The sequence below is a fragment of the Otolemur garnettii genome, unplaced genomic scaffold, assembly GCF_000181295.1.
Source record: "Otolemur garnettii isolate 467f Iridium unplaced genomic scaffold, OtoGar3 scaffold00059, whole genome shotgun sequence".
Taxonomy (NCBI): Eukaryota; Metazoa; Chordata; class Mammalia; order Primates; family Galagidae; genus Otolemur; species Otolemur garnettii.
In genome coordinates this window covers 5587237-5599387 of record NW_003852454.1, presented here as the reverse complement: position 1 = coordinate 5599387, position 12151 = coordinate 5587237, and the positions used below count along the sequence as shown (strand labels likewise).

Here is a 12151-nt window from a genome sequence, read left to right as displayed (position 1 = left end):
AGACTCTGTCTCCAAAAAAAAAAAAAAAAAAGAATGGGATTAGGGCCCTTATAAAAGGACATGAGGGAGTGGGTTTTCCCTTCTGTCTTTTCTGCTATGTGATGAAATAGCATTTGTCCCCGCCAAAGGATGCAGCAACAAAGTGCCATCTTGGAAACAGAAAGCAGTCCTTGGGCACCTTGATCTTAGAATTCCTAGCTTCCACAATGTGAAAAATAAATTCCTGTTTTTCATAAATTACCTGGGCTCAAATATTGTGTTATATGGCACAGCAGCACAAAATATGGCCTACAATAATGTATTTCATCAAACATAAATTATCATAAATTGTAAGACCAACTTTAGAGATGTTAAAATATGAAAAGTATGATCTTTTAAGAATTAGTGCAATTGGTATTATTTTTACCTCATGATAAAGTTACTGACAATCTACGTTAGAACATACCCTTTGCCTTCTATCTTCAGATCATAGCTTTGAGTTCTCTTTAATTATCATAGTGACAAAAATAAAAACAAAATAAAATACGTATTCTCTTTAAGTGACATATCTAATCAGCTGTACATAAAAGACAACAAACAGTATACCTGCAATGAACAACAACAGGTTCTTCCTTTCCAGCCCTTTTATTTCGTACATAACAAACAAAATCCAGAAAGTCGCTTGAATCGTCAGGGACTCCATGGTCAGGCCAGGCTATGTACTGGATCTGAGTGACTTGACGACTCTCATTTTTCTAAGTACAAATTGAAAAATTATGTACCTTGATTTAAGAATTATCTTTAAAATATAAATATTCATATCATTTTAATTTTAGAAGGGAAAAGAAACCAACTACTCCTTTTCACCCTAAAACGTAATACATAAACTCACTGAAATACAAAATTTCAATGAAAAGGAAAGAAATCACTTGATAGAAACAGTTATATTCATTTGAGTTTTGGCTACTTGGATCACTACTCCTTTTATAATTCAATTTCTGTATTTGAAAAATATTTTTAAAATGATAATCAAGTAAACAGGCATAACAAACTATAGAATCCAGAAAAAATTGCTTAAAGGAAACTAAAGAGTTGTTGGGTGAGCAAAAATGGTAAGGCTAAAAACATTTTTTTGTGAATCAACTTGGAATAATTCTGATGAAATGCAGAAAAAATTATGGAAATTAGACAAATATAATTTGAAGATAAATGTAGATTAAAAAGTGGAGAACATAAAAATGCGAAGTAAACTCAGGAATTCATTCTTTTTTTGAGCCAATGGTTGCTATAACAAAGAGGGTAAAAGCACTGCATTTAGGTATATCTTGATTCAGAGCTTGATCCCGCCAGTTATGGCACTTAGTACTCCAGAGTCTCATTTTCTTCAGTTTAAAAATGAAATAATATCCACACCTCAAATGGACTGCCTTATAGTAAAAAAATTCCATTAGGGCAGTGCCTGTGGTTCGAAGGAGTAAGGTGTCAACCCCCTATGTCAGAGGTGGTGGGTTCAAGCCCAGCCCCGGCCAAAAACTGCAAAAAAAAAATTCCATGAGAAGACCTATAAATCACACAGTCAATTACTTGGCTTTCTATGCTCTTTAATTAACTGGTTGCTATAGTCACTTTAGAGTACAATATCTGGTTATTGCCATTAACATTAAAGAGCTTCCAGAAAAGACCACAAAAGTAAAAATTAATCAAGACTTGAAGTAGTATCTATCATATATGAATTTATTTATGGTGGCAAAATATTGTTTTTTGCAATATTGCACCACTCAAACTTTAGAAACTAACATGTGTCCTACCTAGTACAGCTCTACGGTACTCAGGCTGTGTAAAGAAAAGCCAGCATGGTAAAGAAAACTGCTATGGATAATCTAGAGGTAGAGTACAATAGAATCTACACTTAAGATAGATACTGAACATAAACACACATAGCCTTTAATTAACTATTTAGAAATACGAAGAACTACCTTACTGGCCTGTCCTGATACATAAGGCCACTAGCTATACAGTATATATTCCTAAACCCTAAATTCATTCTGATGAAATATCTAGCCCTTAAGGTTTTGCAATTTAATTTTGTATTTCTTTTAACTTTAACTTCATTTAATGCCAGATTCCTTTTCTATGAATTAGCACAACTTCTGGCTCCTTCCTTTTTGGTCAACAACGCTGTGTTGCACTGGTCTCCTTCAGTCATACTTTTGGGGTGAGGATGTAATTCCCATTTTTCAAATACTTCACCTCAGATGGGACAGGTCTGGGCCTTTATAACTTGTGCTGTTTGCTCTTTTTTTCTTTTGGTCTCCCTCAAAACCAAAGGTGGCTGGCAGGGGACTATCCACCTGCAGGCAGCAAAATCAGGGCGCGCTGTCTGTTGCAGCCTGACAGGACTAGCTGCATGATGCTCTCTATATACATCTTTCCATTGGGGTATTAGGCCATCACTTATTAATCAGTTACCATTGCTGATTTTGGACTTAGAACACAAGGGAAGTGACCCAGGCAGAACTAAGGGCTGGCAATTAGAAAGCTACAATCTGTCTGTTCTTAGAAGGTCCTGCCCTTGGCCTTTTCCTTCTTCCGATGGGACTATGAATCTGCTTCACTCTTCTTAAAAAAGGAAATAATTCAGACAGCTTTCTTTATTTTCTTTCTTTTTTTTTTGGAGACCAAGTCTCAAGCTGTCACTCTGGGTAGAGTGCCATGGCATCATAGCTCACAGCAACCTGCAATGCAGGCTTAAGCGATCCTCTTGCCTCAGTTTTTTTCTGTTTTTAGTAGAGACAGGGTCTCACTTTTGCTCAGGCTGGTCTCAAACTCATGAGCTCAAGCAATTGGCCTCCCAGAGGGCTAGGATTATAGGCATGAGCCCCACGCTGGCTATTAAGACAGCTTTCAATAAGTTTTTCAATTTCCACAGATGTACCCAATTGCTTTATTGGCAGTATGTGGAGTAAGAATTTTTTATAACCAAACACACCCCTGGTATAATTGTTATGAATAAGGACAGCAGTAGCTTTAATAAATATTATTTACCAGACTCCTTTTGGACTGGTCATTCATTTTTAGCTATAGAAATCAGAAGTACATTTATCATAGGTGAATACTCTTCATAAAATTTCAAAGCATCCCATTAGAGCAGAAAATAATTCAGCAATTTTGATATTTCCTAGTAACCAGTATTCAGGCTAAAAACATTTTGGGCTTGTAACGCCTTTATCTCGAACACAAGAGTTCTAATGAATAGATACCCTGCTTCCTTACCTCTTGGTTAAACAGTGTCATCTTCCTGAAGATATAGGCAGTGTTTCCTTCTTCTGAGTGGCAGGTGACTTGGTAGCATCCATAGGATGAGCTTCCTGTGGGTTCTGGCCAATATTGGTGACACTTAACCTAATACCAATAGAATTGAATAAATAAGTAAATAAAATATGTATATGGATTTAAAAATTAAAGACAATTTTTAAGATGTTTAAATTTTTAATAACTTTAAAACTTAAAAAGAAGTTGCAAGAGTAATTTTTTAACATCTCATATATCCTTCACCTAGATCTGTCAACTAATGACTTTTTTTCGTATTTATTTTTATTTATTTATTTTTTGCAGTTTTTGGCCGGGCCTGGGTTTGAACCCGCCACCTCCAGCATATGGGGCCGGTGCCCTACTCCTTTGAGCCACAGGCGCCGCCCTGACATTTTTTTCTTTATTACTCTTTTTTCTTTGTAATAAGAGTGTTATGTTTGGCTATGTTTTGAGACTGCAAATATCCTGATTAAGTTTCTAAGATTTTTAAAATAGGCTTAATGATACATACAACACATAACTCACTCACCTAAAGTGTTTTTAGTATAGTTACAGAGCTGCACAAGCATCATTATAATCACTTTTAGGACATTCTCTTCCATCTTATCCCCTTCTCCCTACCGTAGACCTAGGAAACCATTTACCTACTTTCTGTCCCTTTAAACTTGCCTATTCTTTCTATTTTAACCATCCTACTGGATATGAAGTGGTATCTCATTATGGTTTTGATTACAATTTCTCTGATGACTAATATGCTGAGCATCTTTTCATGTGCTTATTAGCCATTTATATGTCTTCTTTGGAGAATTGTCTATTCAAATCCTGTCTATTTTTTAATTAGGTTGTCATTTTATTGTTGAGCTGTAAGAGTTCTTTATATAATCTAGGTAAAAGCTCCTATCAGATATACATTCATTCCTTTAAATAATAACAATGACAATAATGGCTAACGCTTATGTTACATGTTACGTGTTAGTCACATTTTAAGCACTTAATCATGATGATTTAAATCATAAAATCACAACAAAAGAAGCTTAAAGAATAAAGATTAAATTAACATGAATACTTTGACCATATATGTGGTCATTGGTCATTTTTAAAAAGCCCAAGCAATGTGTTAGATTCAAGTGACTTACTCTGCCACGTTCAACTTGTGTGGTCAACATCACAACCATGGAGGAGCCCTGTTCCCAAGTCATTTGCCAAAAATCTGTACAAGTATGTGGTAATGGCCCTTGACAAGCAATGTACTGATTTATAATGCTGGAAGAAGGAATTTCCATCTAAAAAGAAGAAAACAAGAAAAATAAAATCTTTTGTATTATTACTTTTTGCTATCATTAAAATATGAAAATTATCTACTAAATGGTTGTTGAATTGAATACAACTAATCTCAAGAAACTAGTCAGTAAAAGAAATCTTTATCAATAATTTCTTGTATCTGTGGAGGAATTTCTTGGCAATGTTTAAGAGTTACACATAATTATTTTTTTAATTAGTGCAAATATGAATTCATTTTCCAAATGCTCTTCTGGTTTTTAGAGCAGCTTTACAGAGAATCCTGTTTCAGAAGGAAAGACTTGGTAAAAAATATTTACCAGCAAATAGCTTACTGGTAAAATTTGTGAGGAAAAAAATTCTGCCATTTTATTTTAGCTTAGATTTTACATATCTTTTTTTTTTTTTTTTTTTTTGGAGACAGTCTCACTTTGTAAACCTGGGTAGAGTGCCCTAGTATCATAGCTCACAGCAACCTCCAACTCTTGTATTAAGTGATCCCCTGCTTCAGCCTTGCGAGTAGCTGGGACTATAGGTGCCCAGTGTAATGCCCAGCTACACATAAAATAATTTTAAAGAATGCTAGAAGAATATTTTAAATTCATAATTTTCAGAATGAGGTCAGATTAGTGTTTGGCGAAAATGAGCCATCACCCGAGTGCATTTTGAGACTAAGTTAAACACAAAAGAAAAAGCAAAATAAACACAAGGCAATTCAAAGTATACCAAAGTGTAAATAAAGAAGTCCCTTGTCCCATATCGGCCTCTAGTTTATGTCCAAGAGGCAATCTTTGTCCTTTTTTTTGGGGGGGGGGCAGGGTCTCACTCTGTTGCTTCGGTGGGAGTCCAGTGGCATCGTCATAGCTCACAGCAACCTCAAACTCCTGGGTTCAAACTGCGTCTGCCTCAGCTTCCTGAGTAGTTACAGCTACAGGTGTGCACCACTGCCTGTAACTAATTTTTCTATTTTTTGCAGAAGCAGGCTCTTGCTTTGTTGCTCAGTCTGGTCTTGAACTCCTGGTCTCAAATGATCCTCCCATGTAGGCGTCTTATAATTTTCTAATATATTCTTTCAGAGATATTCTACACACAACACACCAATATATATGCAAAACAATTTTCCCATTTTTCTGTAAAACTTCTGAAAAAGTGGTAGAACACTATAATGTTGCTCTACATCTTATTTCTTTTTTCTCTTTACCTTTGAGATCATGTCAAATTATTAAGCAAAATTTTACTCTTTTTAATGGCTCTACTGCATAAAAATAACAAAATATTTAATACACATTTAAATTACTGCTCATCTACTTGCTACTAGCAACAAAGATAAACTGAATATTTTTATAAACAACATTTTTGTACAAATGTAGAAATATATTTGTATGGATAACAGGAAGAAATGAGAATGCTGGATCAAAGTATACTGCACCTAAAATTTTGATAGATAGTGCCCAACTACTCTCTAAAGCAATTATACTAATTCATACTTCACCAATAATGTATGAGAAATGCTTATTCTCCATACTCTCATTAATAGACCCATAATTTTTAATTTTTGTTTTTTTGAGACAGAGCCTCAAGCTGTCCCCCTGGGTAGAATGCCATGGCTTCACTGCTCACAGCAACCTCCAACTCCTGGGCTCAAGCGAGTCTCCTGCCTCAGCCTCCCAAGTAGCTGGGACTACAGGTGCCTGCCACAATGTCTGGCTATTTTTTTTGTTGCAGCCATTATTGTTGTTTGGTGGGCCCAGGCTGGATTTGAACCCGCCACCTTAGGTGTATGTGGCTGGCGCCTTAGCCGCTTGAGCCACAGGCATGGAGCCCATAATTTTTTTTTGAGACAGATTCTCACTTTGTCGCCTTTGGTAGAGTGGTATGGCATCATAGCTCACAACAACCTCAAACTCTTGGGCTCAAGCGATTCTCTTGCCTCAGCCTCCCAAGTAGCTGGGACTACAGGTGCCTGCCACAACGTCTGGCTATTTTTTTTACAGATGGGGCCTTGCACTTGCTTAGGCTGGTCTTGAACCTGTGAGCTCAGGGAATCCACCCATCTCAGCCTCCCAGGGTGCTAGGATTATAGGCGTGAACCACAGAGTCCGGCCAGACCAATAATCTCTTATCCACAATTCTGGAACTCAGTCTCAAGCTCTGAAATGCAAAGTTTTGTTTTGTTTTGTTTTGATTTTTTGTAAACTTAATTGACCTGGGCTCATCTGACAGCACAATCTGACCTGAATTGACCTAAGACTATTTATATACTTCATTAGTTCCATTTGGTGGGAATATCTATAGTTTGATGCTGCATATCAATATATTGATTACAGGGAACCTGTCCAATAGCCTGCTAAGGATGTGACTTATAGGATATAGTATATATTGAATAACCTTTCAAAATTTCAAAAATTCTGAATACCAAAGCATATTTGACCCAGCATTTCAGATAAAGGATATGGATCTGTATGTGGTATTATCAATTTTTTTTATCTTTCAATCTCATATGTAAAATAGTAATTGCTTGCAGTTTGATCTATACTTTCCTTTTTCATAATTGAGTGTATATTTCATTTAATTTTGTTTGATAGTCTTCTTTTTTGAAGTGTTATAATAGTATTGGGGTTTTATTAAAAAATTCCTCATTAGAAGTGTATTCCAAGAATAGGTAATCTTCAGTCATGAATTCTCTATTTGCAAATTTGGCTATTTCCTAAAATTTATTCATGATCCACAAACTGTCACAGGGCTTTCCTGGTCATTTGTAGATGTACTCAGAGCATTGGAGAATTTGAGTCACCTAATGACGTGCGTATTTGCAGCTGAGATTGGACAAGACTGTCTTTTTTGTTTCAGTTCTCAGAAAGTAAAAAAAAAGTACATTCTATGTAGTGCCACATTGTTCACATTTTTGTGCTATTTGTTGGTGATTTTGCTGTTTAAAAACATTGAACTTGGCTTGGTGCTTGTAGCACAGTGGTTACAGCGCCAGCCACATACACCAAGGTTGGCAGGTTCAAAACCAGCTAAACAACAATGACAACTGCAACAGAAAAACAGCCCAGTGTTGTGGTGGGTACCTATAGTCCCAGCTACTTGGGAGGCTGAAGCAAGAGAATCACTTAAGCCCAAGAGTTTGAGGTTGCTGTGAGCTGTGACACCATAGCACTCTACCGAGGGTGACATAATGACACTCTGTCTCAAAAAAAAAAGAAAGAAAGAAAATGCTGAACTTGTAGAGTTACAGTGCCGTTGGCTGTGAGTTCAATGTTAATGTAATAATTATATATATTATAAAAGGTGGCTTTAAACAGAAACAAAGTTATATATTGATCAGCTGACAAAAAGTTGTAGAGTAGATGGCTTGTAGGAACCTAGCCCTATATTTCCCCTAGAAACAATGATTCAATAGTTTCTAATTCAAAAGACTTGAACATATTTACAAATAAATCGTATATTTAGACTTAGAGAATAATGGGAGAAGGTAGTACTTTGACAAAACAAGATGGACTATTTATTTTTAGCTCTTAAAGCTGGGTAACAATTACAGGACTCTTCATACAGTTTTCTAAACTTCTATATAGATTTTAAAATGGCTACAAAATTTAAAATGTTATTTGCATTTCCTTTTCTATGGATTGCTTTTGCATGTTCTTTGTCCATTATTTTCTTTTTAATTAAATCATAACAGTGTACTATCATGGGGTACAGTGTACTGTTTCTATATACAATTTGAAATACTTTCATCCAACTGGTTAACATAGCCTTCATGTCTTTTTCTTAGTTATTGTGTTAACACATTTATATCCTACATTTAGAGAGGTTCACATGTACCCTTATAGGATGAACCATAGGTGTGATCACACCAATCACCCTTCCTCCAGTCCTTTATTTTCAATGGACTGTCTTTATTTTTCTTGTCCATTTATAGAGCTTTTTGTATATTGAAGAAGTAAGCCTTTTCTAGTATTTAAAAAATTCAGCTTGTTGGCTGGGTGCAGTGGCTCATGCCTGTAATTCTAGCACTCTGGGAGGGACAGATGGAGGATTGCTTGAGCTCAGGAGTTCGAAACCAGCCTGAGCTACAGTAAGATCCTATCTCTACTAAAAATAAGAAAACTAGACGGGCATTGTGGTAGGCACTTGTAGTCCCAGCTACTTGGGAGGCTGAGGCAAGAGGATCCCTTGAACCTAGGAGTTTGAGGTTGCTGTGAGGTAGGCTGACAGCATGGCACTTCACCCAGGGTAGAGTGAGACTCTGTCTCAAAAAAAAAAAAATTCAATTTGTCATTTGATTTTAGTACTTTTTAAACAGACCAAAAATAAAATATTTTACAATGTGAAATTCATCAACACGTTTTTATAAATCAGACATATATCTAAGCTTAGAAAACCTTCCCCTTTTAGAAATTTTAAACAATTCAATCATATTTTCTTCAAGTATTTCCATAATTCCATTTAAAAAATTTATATTTGGATATATCTGGAATGTATGTTGGTATCAAGAGTGAGCAGGTGAAATATTTACAGATAAATTATATGATGTACAAAACTGCTGATCACTGAAACTGAGTGATATATACTAAAGGTTCATTTTACTTTCTGCTCTAATTTTATACATTTGAAATTTTCTATATTACAAATTAAGAAAAAAAGTAAGTAGTGATCCCATTTCCTTCCCAAATGCGGGGAAGGGACCCTCCTTACAATGATATATTTTAGGCAGTTGATCCAATTATCCATTCACTGGATAATCTGTTTTATCTTTAGTGATTTTATTTTATTTTTATTTTTTATTTTTTTCAGATAGTCTTATGCTGTTGCCCCAGGCTAGAGTGCCATGACATCATAGCTCACAGCAACCTGAAACCCCTTGGTTCAAGCATCTTCTTGCCAAGTACCTGGGACTACTGGTGCCCACCACAATGCCAGGATAGTTTTTCTGTATTTAGTAGACCTGAGGTCTCACTTTGCTCAAGCTGGTCTTCAACTCCTGAGCTCAAGCAATCCACCCACTTTGGTCTCCCAGAATGCTAGGATTATAGGCATGAGCCACAGTGCCTAGCCTATCTTTAAGTGATTTTAAAGGCCAATTCTGCCATGAACAAAATTCTAGTATTTATTTCTGTCTATTTCTGCACTGGACTATTACATTCCACTATGCTGTATATTAATATGCTAGTAACAACCTACTTTCTTAAATATCACTTTGATAACATTTATCAATGTCTAGAGGTTTTAATATTCTATCAAGCTTTTTAGGCTTTTAACAAAAAGAAATGTTATCTCAAAGTTTATAGTGGTCCCTATTATTCCAAATGACAAAGGCATGATAAAATAAACTTACATTTATATAGTTTGCATTGATGTAGTCTTCATTACCTTTTAAAATGACCCGTGTAGCATCATCTGAAAAAATTTAAGAGAAACAATGTGTTAATAAAGTTATGTTAAAAAGATTAAACTTTATAGAGGCCATATATACTTACAAGGCGAAATATCTCTGTATCTATTTTTGGAAATGTTCTGAGGTAATTTGGCACAAGACATTGTCATTCCAGGTTTTTTCCGATAAAGTTGCTAAAAAAAAAAAAAAGTACAAGTCCAACAAGCCATCAACCATTTCTATTTTGTTTTCTAGACTTGTTTTCATACTAACAGGAAGCAAGTTTTTTCCTTTGACTACCTAGTCTACACAATCATAAATCAGACATATTTCTAAGCTTAGAAAACCTTCCCCTTTCAGACATTTTAAACAATTCATATTTCCTTCAAGTACTTTAGGCTAGTAGAATATTGAACAAAAATGTGCAAAGCTGAGTTCCGTAGTTTCTGACATGAATTATGTATCATATTTTGAAAAATGATAAAATAAGTAAAAACAATTTTGGTTACAGCAGAAGTACATGAAGTTCTGAATAGTAAATCTGCAGAAAACTTTTAGCTTTCATTTAGTTTGGAAGCAATTATAGTAGATGAACTAATAATTTACTAAAAGAAAAACTGACACATACCCCTAGATGTTTTATGGTTACAAATACTTATCTATGACATATAGTTCAGAGGAACAAATATTCATGATGGCCATTTTTAAATAGACATTAAAAACCATTCAGTTTTATTAAATTAAATAAATTAAGTTCATACAGTCTAAATAAAGCATTTCAAAATTGACTGTATGTGCATTGGTCAAAACATGAATTATAAGTGCTTGAAGCATTCTTGTTTGTCTGATATCATGATCTGAGAGTTTTGTTTTCTCTAGTTTTCAAGAATGCACTGACAAAAATTAGAGAAAGATTAAATATCAGAAAGAATACACTTCAAATACAAAAGTTATTTTCATTTAACTCAGGATTTTAAAGTCTATAGTAGCCTATCATCATCTACCATTTTTAATAGCTATTCAATTACAAAAAAAAATTCTTTATCCCTCTTTTTAAAAAAGACATCTACTTATATAACCATAGCTAATACTATGGAAGCAATATCTCAGAATACCATTTTAGCTTATCAATTACAATGGAGAGATCAGACAGTTAAGAAACCATGAAACTAATGGGAAAATATAGGCAACTGCTTTTTATATATCATGGTATTACTTACATCAAATTGTGTCAGGACTGTTCCAGTGATAAGTCCCTCAGCTAGCTGTATCATTGACTCCCGAAGGGAATGGTCATCCTGATGGATATTATCTACTGGGGCTTTCTCAGGAATGTACTGGAAGTCTGGCTCATTTTCTAGCTTTTCTTCCACTACATCATATACAGCTAAATAAAAACACATGGAGATCTTAACAAATTCATGACAGGAATTTACCAGATACATTGTTTGTATCAGAATCATAATTCATTTATGAAGAATTACACCAGGTCTGAGTTTGGTGCTACTATGTAGGGAAAAAGAACAGCTGTCGAGTTGAAGGGCCACACTGTACCTTTGGAGAACAAAGTGTTCTTGACCATATAGTTGAAAATGTTTGTAACTGGGCAGTGCCTGTGGCTGAGTGAGTAGGGCGCCGGCCCCATATACCGAGGATGGCAGATTTGAACCCAGCCCTGGCCAAACTGCAACCAAAAAATAGCTGGGCATTGTGGCGGGCGCCTGTAGTCCCAGTTACTTGGGAGGCTAAGGCAACAGAATTGCCTAAGCTCAAGAGCTAGAAGTTGCTATGAGCTGTAATGCCACAGTACTCTACCAAGGGCAACAAAGTAAGACTTTGTCTCTAAAGAAAAAAGAAAATGTCTATAACTTGAAGAGACAGATTTCTGAGAAGACCTGCCCTTAATTTGTTGGATGGAAGGCAAGAGTATAAATAGAAGCCTATAAGACATATGTTTAAATATGGTTAAGTTAAAAAAAAATGAACAAAATACTCTATCCTCTTTACTTAACACATTTACAAAAGAACCTGGGAGGTTAGATTTCAAATGAGAATTCTAGGCCAGAATTCATGGTCATGGTACGTGTGAAGAAAATCAGATCCTAGACCAGTGTTTTTCAATTTTTTTTATCTCATGGCACACTTGAAACTAGAGTTAAAACTTCTGTACCACATTTAAATTATGTTGATCCAAAAAGAGAA

At 35.2% G+C, this 12151-nt stretch overlaps 1 protein-coding gene across 4 annotated transcripts in view; it reads right to left on the bottom strand.

Annotated features, from left to right (window-relative positions):
- The window catches only part of PTPN4 (protein tyrosine phosphatase, non-receptor type 4), a 251583-nt gene that overhangs the window by 11481 nt on the left and 227951 nt on the right, over window positions 1-12151 (bottom strand). For all 4 annotated transcript variants that reach the window (XM_003792635.2, XM_023514802.1, XM_023514800.1 and 1 more), the window contains 6 exons: window positions 11170-11336; window positions 10053-10143; window positions 9911-9972; window positions 4428-4574; window positions 3253-3381; window positions 586-734 (listed from right to left, as the gene is read on the bottom strand). In XM_003792635.2, coding sequence (XP_003792683.1) covers window positions 586-734; window positions 3253-3381; window positions 4428-4574; window positions 9911-9972; window positions 10053-10143; window positions 11170-11336 — 745 coding nt within the window. The remainder of the gene's footprint in view (window positions 1-585; window positions 735-3252; window positions 3382-4427; window positions 4575-9910; window positions 9973-10052; window positions 10144-11169; window positions 11337-12151) is intronic.